Source organism: Crocuta crocuta, unplaced genomic scaffold (genome assembly GCF_008692635.1).
Source record: "Crocuta crocuta isolate KB4526 unplaced genomic scaffold, BGI_CrCroc_1.0 scaffold41, whole genome shotgun sequence".
NCBI classification, from domain to species: Eukaryota; Metazoa; Chordata; class Mammalia; order Carnivora; family Hyaenidae; genus Crocuta; species Crocuta crocuta.
Window position 1 is genome coordinate 16,173,375 of NW_027529428.1, and position 13,081 is coordinate 16,186,455.

Sequence of the window (13,081 nt, forward strand, 5' to 3'; positions counted from 1 at the left end):
CACCGCCGCCGTCGCCGCCGCCGCCGGGGTCGCGACCCCCGCGCCCGTCCGAAGTCGCTGCGCCCCGGCCGCCGGCACCCTTGCGGAGGGCGCGCACATGGCGACCCAGTCGCACTCCCTCAGCTACGCGGGCTGCAACTTCTTGCGCCAGCGACTGGTCCTGTCCACCCTGAGTGGGCGCCCCGTCAAAATCCGAAAGATTCGGGCCAGAGACGACAACCCGGGCCTCCGAGGTACCTCGCGGCGGGCGGCGCGCNCTCCGCGCCGCGCTGCGCTGGCGTCTCCCGGACGCTGGTAGTAAACAGCTACACGTTTCCCAGCGCTACGTGTGGCCACAAATCCCGGGCATCGCCCCCTCGCCCGCCTTCGGTCCCTCTTGCTCTCGCCGAGAACCTCTCGAAGGATAAAGGCAGTTTGCTGGACCGAAATGTGATTGGGCAGATAAAAGATGGAGAGAGATTTGGAGAGAAAAGTACCTACCACTGGTTGGTTCCGCGCCCTGTCCCGAAAACACGTCTCCGAAACGGCTGCCCCCACGGACATCGGCTGTCCCTGTCGCCATGATTTCTCGGCTGCCCTCACACCTCTCTGTGGGTGTGGATGAAAGACATTTTTAAAAATCTGTGTTTGCTTTTAGCCGTATCTGTGATGTGCGCAGGACGGAAGCTTTGAGATAAAATTTTTTAGTCATGGGCCTAATTGCCTTGACTTTAGTAAGAGATTTGGTGACAAGCGCTCAACTACAGGTTTCCAAGCCCCGTTTTTCCCCTACGAAGGTGAATTGGTTACAAAAAGGCCCTATTTAAACCCACGTCAAGTTACGTGGTGCCGATTTTCAGCTGGTCCCCTGGAAGGACACACATGCGTTTCAAAGCTTCTGTCTGGTTATCCCAAACTGAGAGATTCAGCCAAAGGGGGAAAAAAAAAAAAGGAAAAACCGATCTGCACCTTGAAGCGGAGGGTTTGTGGTTGGTCCTGGAAGCTTTGTGGGTCCTACTGAAGTGTTTAATTTTGCACCAACTTCTGCACGATGTGGCCTGCCCCTTTCATCATCTGTCTGAATGCCTGTTCTGGACGGTTACATTTCTGCTTCTCTTGAATGGTGATTGGTTGCGCATAAAGGGAAAATGCCATGTCATTGATGGAGATAGAAGGTTAGGAAAGAAAGAAGCAGAAGACCCTCCATACCTGGTGGCAGTGAGGAAAGCTTGTGTTAGTACATGATTCTCTTCTCTCCACTGCTCAGAAACCCTGAGGAAGTTTAGGGAGGGACCCCTTGCATGGGTTACGCTGGGTATTCTCAACATTTCTCGCCCTTATTTTGTGTCTGCTTGGGCAAAGCAATTGCCCGATTGCTTTCCTTGGTGGCGTTCTCAGCCGGCTCTCCCCTTTACCTCCAGATTACTCTAGACAACTTGCTGTTGGCTGGATATGGTAAGAACACCAACTTCTACTGTGCACGCTGGGCATCGTTTTTGTCTGTTTGTTTTGTTTTGTTTCAATAGGAATAGAGGCACTGTGATCTGAGAACTTGGGATTTCTGTGGAAAATATAGTACCTATAAGATACAATTTAGTGTTTGTCTTTCGACAGGTGGCTTCCAAACTAATATTTAATGTTCCGGAGGATTCTTCCCTCTCCCCCGCCCCCAGCCACTGTTTGTGAACTTCGCACCCTCCCCCCCCTGCACCCCAGAGCCCCAGTATGTGCGAGGCTTTGTGAGACTATAAACATGAGAAGCTGATTGCCCCATTCTCAGGGAGCTTGCTAAGAGGAAGTGCTTGAGAGAGTGGCTTGAGTAACGTGAAATAGGAAGGGCTGAATGTTGTCGAGGGACTCGGAGGAGTTAGGGCAGAGGCTTCCCCGGGGCTTGTTGAAGGAGGACTTTCTGGACCTGCTTCTGGTCTGGACACATTGGTTGGTGGCTCCCAGAATCACTGTCGGTGAGAGGAACAGCTCATAAGTCAAAGAGTTCTTTATTTATTACGTTGAGGTGAAATGCTTAATGCGTTGGGGTCGTAGTAGCTGGGTGGTTAAGAGCTCGGTCTCAGCATTAGACCTTGGTTTGAATCCTGGTTCTGCTTTTGCTATTAGCTCTTGGACTTTGGGCAAGTTTGTTAACATTTCTGAGCCTCAGTCTTTTCATCTGTAAAGTGAGGCCTGCGTTACCAATCTCATAGGGTTGTTGTAAAGATTAAATAAAATAACACTTGAAGTGCCCTGTACAGTGCCTGGCATGTCGACAGAATAAATGTTCGCTGGTTTTACTCCGTAACTTCTGCCTACGAAATTTGGTTTGCTCTCTGGCGTCCGAAATCCATTCCTGCTTCTATACGGAAACTTTTCACATATTTAGAGAGAATTATTCCTTGATTTTGTCTTCTCTTTTCAGCCTAATGGTTTCCATTTGGGTGACGGCTCCCAAGAATTTGTGTGTATTGTGTATAATGTAGTGGTTTTCAACCACTGGGGAGCAGTTTTGCTCCCCAGGGGGACATTTGGCAGATTTTGGAGATATTTTTGGTGGTCACAACCGGGAGGTTGCTTCTGGCAGCTTCTGGCATCTAGTGGGTGGAGCCCAGGGATGCCATTAAACATCCTGCAGTGCACCAGACAACTTCCTCACATAAAGAATACTTCTGCCCAAAACGTCAACTGTGTGGATGTTGAAACATCCTGGCATACAAGACTTAATTATTAAGCCTTTTCTCTCCCCCCCCACCCCCCCATAACCCTGATGGTTGGGAATAGCAGCTTGTCAACTAAGAAAGCTGCTCAGGGATTCGGAAGGGGATGAGACACAGGGTCAAACTCTGTGACTTTAGGCAAACAAGCTCATCTCTTAAATAAAACAGATAAAACTGCCTTCTTCCAATACAGAAGGATTGTATATAATGAGAAGAATTTGAACTGCAAAGAAAGATGCTCCTGGAATTGTTTTTATTAACTGTACAATTGTAATTTTTGTTTCACTGTTGAGAAACTTGAAAAACTGTGTTTCATTTTATTCTTCCTATTAGGAGGAAATTGTTTTGTTTTGTTTTTTGTTTTTGGCTGCTGTTTCCCCGCAGGTGGAAAGCCAAGGCATGGAGTGAGGTGAACTAGCTGGTGAGCTTGGACGGCCCCCAGGCGACAGGGCTGGAGGGAGCCGGCAGCCAGCTCCCGCCCGGAGGGCTCGTTCCCCCTTAGAACTGCGGGACGGACTTGGCTGTTTCTTGTCGTGTTATAAAGCAGCCGTCCACACTGCCTCTGTCCCTGGATTTCCTGAGGGCTGTGTCATGCAGGGTTAGGTTGAGTTCACAGTGGGTAAGAATTCCATGAGCATGATGACAGTTTTAAGTGGGAATAACGGAAAGATGGACTCGGGCTGGAGGGGCACTGGGTTAGCACTTAGGATGTGGGCCTGTCCCCGCCCCTGAGCCAGTCACCTGACCGAGCCGGGTTCCCCTGTGAAATTGGAGAGGGGAGTTCCGTGGGCCCACGGGAGTGCTGCACGTGGCACAGGCAGATGAGAGTCCGAAAAGGGAGGGGGAATGGAGTTTTAATGAAAAGAATTCCTTATGCTGTGTTGCTGAAACATGCTACACAGAGGTCCTTTGAAAGGAAAACATCGTTTGGTAAACTGATGGGTTGTTTGGGGGATAAATCTGGCTGTTCATAAATTGCATCTTCTGGAAGGAGAATCATAAGGGAAACTTGTTTTTCTTCTCTGAATACTTCTAACACCAGATGTGTGGGTTTTTTCCCCTACAAAGCAGTTCTCCAGTTCTCAGCGGGCATCAGCGGCGTGTACTACAGACTCAGCTCCGTTCCGACACTGTCTACAGGGAGAGAACTTCAGATCCCACAGGGCAAGGGCTCTGTCCTACCTGACTGCTGCCGCTTCAGGCCTCAGTCACAGGTCCCAGTCGCACGTTCAGGCCACATGTACTGCTGACCAGCTGGCTGTATAAATCGGGGGATCCTACAGTCCCCTTCTTGGGCTGATAATTTGCTAGAGTGGCTCACTAAACTCAGGGAAACACTAGTATTTACCGGCTTATTATAAAGGATTTTGTGAAGGACACGGCTGAACACACACAGATGACGTGTATAGGGCCAGGTCCCAAACGGTCTAGATGAAGAGCTGCTGTCTCTCTGCAATCAGTATGTGCCACCCTGGAAGTTCTCTCCTTGTCCTAGGGGTTTTATAGGGTTTAGTCTCCAGGCAGCCTCCCTGTCCCTCAAGGTCAGTGGTGGCGCTGAAGGTTCCAAGCCTCTATCTAATCACCTTTTTTCTGGTGACCAGCCCCACTCTGAGGCCATGTATGGGCCCCATGCTAAGTCACCTCATCAGCATAAATTCAAATGTACTCCAAATGGGCTCCTTATGAATACATTTTAAAAGACACTCCTGTTATTTTGGAACTTCCTTCCAAGGGTTTTAGGAGCTCTGTGCCAGGAATTGAGGGCAAAGACCAAATACATTTATTTATTTTCTTTTTAGTGTTTATCTATTTTGAGAGAGCGCACATACGAGCAGGGAAGGGACAGAGAGAGAGGTGGAGACAGAATCCCAAGCAGGCTTCATGCCCTCAGCGCAGCACCCAACACGGGGCTTGAACTCACAGACTGTGAGATCATGACCTGAGCCAAAACCAAGAGTCAGGTGCTTAGCTGACTGAGCCACTCAGGCGCCCCACACATTACTTAGTATACCGCAAGGAGCACCTGTATTTTATTTTAGTAATGATAGTAGATTGAATATTGCCTTCTTGCTGGGGAACCTACGCTTTTGTGCATCTGTTGACTGTTAAAGTTTGCTGCCACCTGACAATTATTAGGGGCCCCAAAATGAGATACTCATCTTTTAAAGATAAATGCCAAGAATTCTTATGGTCTACTTTCAGATCTGCTGTTGCTTGGAAGCTGTAAAATGCTATTCCAGATGGAACTGTGTACCACTTTTTTTTTTAACTATGCTTTTATTTATTTATTTATTAAAAATGTTTATTTTGAGAGAATGTGTGTGCACACGCTTGGGGCAGGGGCAGAGAGGGAGAGAGAGTGTGCATAAGCTTGGGGGAGGAGCAGAGGAAGAGGAAGAGAGAGAATCTCTAGCAGGCTCCCAGCTGTCAGCTCAGAGCCTTACATGGGGCTTGATCCCACAAACCATGAGATCATGATCTGAGCTAAAATCAACAGTTGAATGCTTAACTGACTGAACCATCCAGGCACCCTGAAAGCTAAACTTTTGAGATACTTGTGTATTCGTATGCAGTTATAATAAGTAATACCAAGAGGTCTTGTCTATACTTGTAACATCTTGTAAGAGCTGTAGTACAGTATCATATCCAGGGAGCTGACATTGGTAAGAGTAAGGACCCTGAGCATTTCCATTACCACCAAGATTCCTCAAGTTGCCCTTTTTTAGCCACACCCATTTTTCCTCCTTGCCCCACTAACTTCTTAACCCTTGGCAATCAATAATCTGTTCTCTATTCCTATAATTTTATCATTCAGAGAATGTTATATAAATGGAACCATAGTAAGTAACTTTATGTGGTTGACTTTTTTCACTCAGCATGAGTTCTCTGGAGATTTGTTTTTTTTTTTTTTTAAATCAAATTTGTCCCTTTTTTTTGTTGAGCAGTATTCCATGGTATGAAAGTACCACAGTTTTTCTTACCCGTCCACCTGTTGAAAGACATCTGGATTATTTCCAGTTTGGGGGCCATTGTGAGTAAGCTGCTATAGACATTTGTGTACAGGTTTTTGTGTGAATGTAAGTCTCTGCCTGGTCCACAAGCCTACGAGCGAAGTTGCTGGGTTGTATGGTAGTTTGCATACTTAAGAAACTGCCACACTGTTTGCCATTTTATATTTCCACCAGCAGTGTGGGGGTGATTCAGGTTCCATACACCCTTGCCAGCATTTGGTGTTGTCACTCTTTATTTTTTATTTTTTAGGGTTTTAAAACGTGTTACTTCTTCTAAAATCAACATCTTGATAACTTAGCTAAGCTCATGTGGCTGGTGGCACTGAGGCCCCCTCCTGGCCTCTGGCGCTGCACACCAGCTGCCGAGTTCACTGGGCTGTTTCTGGAAGACCTCCAGAGGTCATTGGCTGAGGCACCAGTTTCAAGGTCGCTGTCCCACCCCTTTCCCCACCAGAGGTCACATGTTGGAACAGTCCCATCTTGACCAGACTTTCTTGTAGAACTTGATGTTCCTGGATTTGGAGGGCGGGCTGCAGTTGCCTTGGTGGTGGCCAGGGATGGGTGATGCTGTTGATGTGAAGGCCATTAATGGCGTTCAGAGGAGGAGGAACACCAGTGAGTGTGACCCGGTTTCTGAGGAGGGTTACAAAACCCAGGAGTACCCCACCCCTGGAGAGGAGGAAAGAGATGAGGAAGGGGGCAGAGCCCATGGTCCTCACATCTGGGACGCTGTCAGGAGCTGCAGGGTGGCCGGGCCGGGCGCCCAGAGAGGTGTAGTACTTGCTGTGCTCACTGCCTCCCTGGACAGCATTTCCTAGTAGGATTGTTTTGACCTTAAGTTTTGAGAGTTCTTTATGTGTTCTGGCCTTTTGTCAGATATGTGAACAGCTGATATTTTATCCCACTCCAGAGCTTGTCTTTTCATTATTTCTTTCTCTTTTAAGTAGGCTCTACACCCAGTGTGGGGCTTGAACTCATGACCCTGACTTAGATCAAGAGGTGTTCGCTCCACCGACTGAGCCAGCCAGGCACCCCCGGTCTTGTCATTCTTTTAACTCAGTCTTTGCAGAGCAAGATTTTACTTTTAATGTAATAGAACTGGTCAAATTTGTCTTTTATGGCTTGTGCTTTTGTTGTTGAAGCTAAGATCTCTTTGCCTGGTTCTAAGATCCCAAAGATTTTCAATGTTTTTTTTTTCTAAAGGTTTTATAGTTTTACGTTTGATTTTTGTATGAAGTTTAAAGCTTAGATTGAGGTTTCTTTTCTTCTTTTTTCTTTCTTTCTTTTTTTTTTCTTTTTGGCTTTATGGGTGTCCAATTACTCCAACACCGTTTGTTTAAAGGGCTCCCTTTCCAATCACAGGAAGAAGTCTGCAAAACCTCCAAAAACATGGAGGTTAAAGAACACTCTACTAAAGAACGAATGGGCCAATCAGGCAATTAGAGAAGAAATTCAAAAATATATGGAAACAAATGAAAATGAAAATACAACAATCCAAACTCTATGGGATGCGGCAAAGGCAGTCCTAAGAGGAAAGTACATTGCACTCCAGGCCTATTTCAAGAAATTAGAAAAAGCGCAAGTGCAAAATCTAACAGCTCACCTAAAGGAACTGGAGGGAGAGCAGCAAGAGCACCCCAAACCCAGTAGGAGACGAGAAATAATAAAAATCAGGGCAGAAATAAACACTATAGAAACCAAAGAAACAGTTGAACAGATCAATGAAACCAATAGTTGGTTTTTTGAAAAAATAAACAAAATTGACAAACCTCTAGCCAGGCTTCTCAAAAAGAAAAGAGANAGCACTGGGTGTTATATGGAAACCAACTTGACAGTAAACTATTAAAAATAAAAGAGAGCTACCTTTCTTCCATTGAATCACTTTAGTACCTTTGTAAAAAAATTAGTTGGGCACATTTGTGTGGGTTGTTTTTGGGACCTGAATTTGTTTCCACTGATCTCTACGTCTGTCCCTTGGTCAGTAGCACGTACCCTTGATTACTGGACCTATCATCGTGTAGGCTGATCCCTACACAATTACTTTTCATGATTTTGTAAGGTATTCTGGTTCCTTTACCTTTCCATATAAATTTCAGAATGATCTGTTCTCATCTAAACACAAATCTTGTTAGGATTTTGATAGGAACGTTATGTAGTTTTCAGCATACAAGTTCTGTACACATTTTGTTAGATTTACACCTAAATATTTTTACTTCTTTGAGCAGTTGTCAATGGTAGAGTATTTTTAGTGTTGGTCTCCATCTGTTCAATGCTAGTAAATAGAAATACAGTTTATTTTTTTGGAAGATGTGTCTCTTGTATCCTGTAACCTTGATGAATTTACTTGTTACTTCCAGGTGTCTTTCTGCAGATTCTTTGGGATTTTTTTTTTAAGTTTATTTGAAGTTTATTTATTTTGAGAGAGAAAGAATGCATGTGTGCACATGCTGGGAAGAGGCAGAGAGAGAAGAAGAGAGAATCCCAAGTAGGCTCCAGGCTGTCAGTGCAGAGCCTAACTCTGGGCTCAGTCTTATCAACCATGAGATCGTGACCAGAGCTGGAATCAAAAGTCAGACCTTTAACCAAGGGAGCCACCCAGGCGCCCCTTTGGGATTTTCTGTGTAAACAACCATGCCATCTGCAAATGCGAATACTTTTATGTCTTCTTTCTGAACTTTATGGCTTTATTTCCTCTTCTTCACTGCATTGGCTACAACTTCTAGCACCATGTTAAGTATGCAGCGAGAGCAAATTGCCTTGTTCACTATCTTATGGGGAAGGCTTCCCGTGTTCGGCTGCTAAGTGTGATGTTAGCTGTATAGTTTTTGTTGTTGTTGTTTTTAAGATGCTTTCCATCAAATTGAGACAGTTCACTTCTATTCCTGTTTTTCTAAGTTTATTATTATTATTATGAATGAATGTGGTATTTTTGTCAAATGCCATTTCTGCATCAATTGATGTGATTGTATGATTTTTCCTCCCAGTGTGTTTGTAAAGAAAAAGACTAGAACTGAAGAATTTATATATAAATAGGAAACTTGAAAGGTCATAAAATAGCATAAATCAGAGAATTAAATTTCCCTTTGTTGATTTTATTTCTTTTACAGGTTTTTAAATAAGCACTGCAAAATAGCTAGGAACATTTGAAAGTATGGGATAAAAAAAGTAATCTTCAGTGTTTGTTATAAATAAAGCAGCAATAAAAATTTTTGTATATATATCCTAGCATACTTCTATTTCTGCAGGATAGAGTTCTAAATATGGAATTTTTGGGTCAAAGATAATGCTTTTTAAAAATGTGGGGTCAAATCCAAGTATATGAAATCCTCTTGCTTAATTGGTAAGATAACTTTTCCCCTAATTGTGATTTCTTCCTTGTATTGACACCTTCTGTGTTTTTTCTTTTTTTGGAGATATTTTTAATGGTATTTCTAGTATAGCAAATTGGAGAGATGAATGGATTTCTTTGCATTTCTCGTATTTTTTAAAGATACTCGTTCTTTGAGCTTGGTTTTTATTTTTTAAAAATGAACTTTTGCCAGAGGATACTCCACATTAATAAAAGTGCAGAGACAATAATAGATAGTGTGGTGAATTATTGCAAAGTGGATATGCTCACGTAGCCATTACCCCTGCCAAGAAATGAAGCAGCAGCCCTCAGACCTTTCTCTTGCCTGCTTTGTCACATCATTTCCTTCTACCTCCAGCGTAAATAATAAACTGACTTTTTAAATCATAGATTACACTTCTGCTTAACCGACTGAGCTACCCAGGCGCCCTGCCTGCCATAGATTACATTTCTGAAATGTTAACCGTAATTTGTATAACTGGTATGGTAGAGTATGTATTTTTTGTGTATGTCTGGTTTCTTTGTTCTGTATCGTGTTTGTCAGATTCATCTCTGCTGTAGCAGCAGTAGCTGATTTTCATTGCTGTAGCATGCTATTACAGTTTATTAACATGGCACACTTTTTGGCTTCTCTGTTAAGGTATTGCAAATAACTAGTTCCATTCTGTGATTTGTCTTTTCATACTTCATGGTTTGTTTGTTTTTTTCTGATAAGCAATAGGTACTACTTTTAATGTTGCCCAGTCTATAAATTTTTCTCTGCTCTTGTAAAAAAAAATCTTGGTCTACCCCAAGGCCAATGAAGATGTTCTCTTTGAACTTCTAAGACTTCTTTTTTTATCTATAAAAGCCTATTACAATAAATAAATTCATTCCTCATACTTTTTAAAACAATTTTGTTGAAAAAAAGATGTTGGATTTTATCAGATGTCTTTCCAGTAATAGGTAAGCTAGTTACCTGAACCCCCCCATCCTGTTTTTGTATTTAATCTTGTATTTATTAATAATGTCTTCTTTTTTTGTGTCTTATCTACAGTCCTTTCCTGGGGTGTCCTCTCTCTCCTTTTTTTTTTTTTTATGTTTATTTATTTATTTTGAGACAGAGAGATAGTACAAGTGGGGGAAGGGCATAGAGAAAGGGAGAGAGAATTCCAAGCAGGCTCCACACTGTCAGCACAGAGCTGGATGCGGGGCTTGAACTCACAAACCGTGAGACACAGAGTCCGAAGCAGGCTCCAGGCTCTGAGCTGTCAGCACAGAGCCCGACATGGGGCTCGAACCCACGAACCGTGAGATCATGACCTGAGCCAGAGTCAGATGTTTAACCGACTGAGCCACCCAGATGCCCCTCATTTGTTCTTGTTAAATGAAGTTAGTTTGGGGGCGTCTGGGTGGTGATTGAAACTCTCTTTGTGCTTTTGTTGTTGTTGTTCTTTGGAACATACAGTATAAGAATTATTTTCCTTTGAATGTTGGGAAGATATTTTCCAGCAATTTTATCAGTGATCCTTTTGGTTTATTGATAAATTTTCTCTTTTCCATAGTTTGGGGTTTCTCTCTTTGTCCGTTTATCATCTTTATACATAGCTATATGAATTTCAAACGTATCTGTAAATATTAGAATAGTTTATCACAAGGCTTATAGTTTCTTTTGTTAATTATATTGTTTTTTATTTCTGATTTTCTTAACTCACATTTAATTTCCTCTTACAGGTGAATGAGACTATTGATCTGTGTTGTATTTTTAAAATTAATTAATTTTTATTTATTTATTTTTAGAAACTGTAGTATTCTTTTTTTAAAAAATTTTTAATGTTATTTATTTATTTGTGTGTGAGAGAGAGACAGTGTGAGCAGGGGAGGGTCAGAGAGAGAGGGAGATACAGAATCTTGAAGCAGGCTCCAGGCTCTGAGCTAGCCGTCAGCATAGATCCCGACGCGGGGCTCGAACCCACGAACCACGAGATCATGACCTGAGCCAAAGTTGGATGCTTAACCGACTGAGCCACCCAGGCGCCCCAGTTAATTAATTTTTAAAGTAGGCTCCATGCCCACCGTGGGGCTTGAACTCACAACCCTGAGATTAAGAGTGGCATGCTCTACTGACTGACCCAGCCAGGTGCCCCTGTGTTGTATTTATTAAATAAATTACCTTGATTTTTTTCTGCTATGTTTCCCATTTTAAAAATCTCTTTTGAGATTATTTTTTTATTATTAGTTTGTAAATGCATTCCATATCTGAAATCTCAGTTCATTTTGCTCTTTTCCTTTATTAAGTTAATTAAGGTATTTAGTATGGTAGATATTTTTTGTAGACTCCTGTGTATTTTGATAGAATTAATATTTCTGTTTAAAATATTTTATGTTCTGTAATTTTTTTTTCTGGACATATTGACAGTTTAAATTGGAAAGGTGTTATATGCTTCAGTTAAAATACAATTTATCATTTATCACATAATGCATAATTATGTATTATACACAGAATACATGTTTTATTCATAGTGACTGTGTAGTATTAGATCTTTCATAGGCTATTTAATGAGAGCAGTTTTGTTGGCTATTTAAATTGTGTTGCAGGACCTTTATTTGTATTTTTTAACTTAAATTTTATGTATTTTAAAAAATACACACATGGCATGAAACTCAGAGGGAACAAGAAGGGTTTCCACAGTGTAGTGTGCCTCTGTCTCTTCTTTATTCTTCCTTCCCTGTGAAGCAACTAGTGTTACTAGTTTGCTGTGTATTTTTCCAGGGCTATTTTATACATAAATAAGCAAATACATATGCATGTTTTCCTCTTTCACACAAATGGCCATCAGCATCTTTTTTTTCACTCAGCATACCATGCAGATGACTTACGTCAGTATGTAAAAAAGTCTCCTTAATTTTGATGCTGCAGAGTGTTCTGATATATAGCCTATATATATTTATATCTAACATTTATATATGAGTGTTATACATAAATATAAGTAAATGTCCTTATTTGAGACATAGTTTGCCTTTCTTAGCGAGGAGTGGGTCAGGCTGATGACTGCCACTGTTTTACAGTTACTGGCCCCTTAAAGACGTGATGAGCTCACTTCCCATAAGGAGGGCAGTGCGTTAGGGATCGGAGGCAGTATTTAAGGAATTCTGAGATTGAAGGTCCTAATAATAGACATTTTTAAAAAGTGTTCAGTATAGTAACATAACAAATGCATAAAACAGAAGAAAAGCAGTGCTTAAAAGCTGATACAGTGAACACCTGCGTGAGCCTGTTCACGTCAAGAAACGGAACATTTCTGACCTCTGGGGCGGGGCGTCTTCCAGCAGCCGCTGGCAGCCACTGTCCTGACCCCTGTGGTATTTGTGCTCATTGTCTTTATGGCTTTATCACCTAATTATGTGGTCCCAGGCAGTGCCAAGTTTTGGGTGTTTTTCCCCAGTGTTTTTGGATATCTGAAACTCTGTACCCCCAAGAGCAGCCTTGAGGAGGAAGGGTCACAAAGCGTGTACGGGAAGTGAGGGGACCACGAATCCTACACATCTTGCCTTAATGAAGACTGCGGACTTCAGTCTTACTATTATTAGGTGAACTTGAGAGCTTTCTCATACCACGTGATGGAGCTATATCTTCACTGTGGCCAGGATTCTGGAACTAGCTCTTGTGTTTGCTTCTTTGAAGTACTGTTTCTGAGTCACCTATTTGCTGTGACCAGGGGATGGTCCAGCCTGGGGGGTCTCTGTGCCCATTCACTTCCTGCCCATGTCCCTCTGCTGTTCACGCTTAAGTACTCCTGTGGATTGCAGAAGGAAACAAAAAATCTAAAGTTACGCTTTTTTTTTTTACATGTTCTTTTTTCTTTCCTAATCTGCAAGAGCGGTGCAGTTTAATCTTGGGGTTTATTTATAAATTCTTGTTCCTCTATCCCCTTTAGCCATCTCAAAAGCTTGAGCAAATCGAAAGGTTTCCTTTTTTTTGTGCAGATCACGCTGCGTTTGCTAAAAATATAGGTAGAAAGTGGCACTGTGGTCTTGATCATGCCTGATTTTTA

General features: G+C 42.5%; 1 protein-coding gene across 3 annotated transcripts in view; it reads left to right on the plus strand.

Moving 5' to 3' along the window:
• The first annotated feature begins 6 nt into the window (after nucleotides 1-6).
• Nucleotides 7-13,081, plus strand: part of RCL1 (RNA terminal phosphate cyclase like 1) — a 57,425-nt gene continuing 44,350 nt past the window's right edge. For 2 of the 3 annotated variants that reach the window (XM_077759450.1, XM_077759449.1), the window contains exon 1: nucleotides 7-233. In XM_077759450.1, coding sequence (XP_077615576.1) covers nucleotides 98-233 — 136 coding nt within the window. In that variant the 5' untranslated portion in view covers nucleotides 7-97. Of the gene's footprint in view, nucleotides 234-1,841; nucleotides 1,944-13,081 lie in introns of those variants that run through there. The other variant, XM_077759454.1, reaches the window with a different exon arrangement.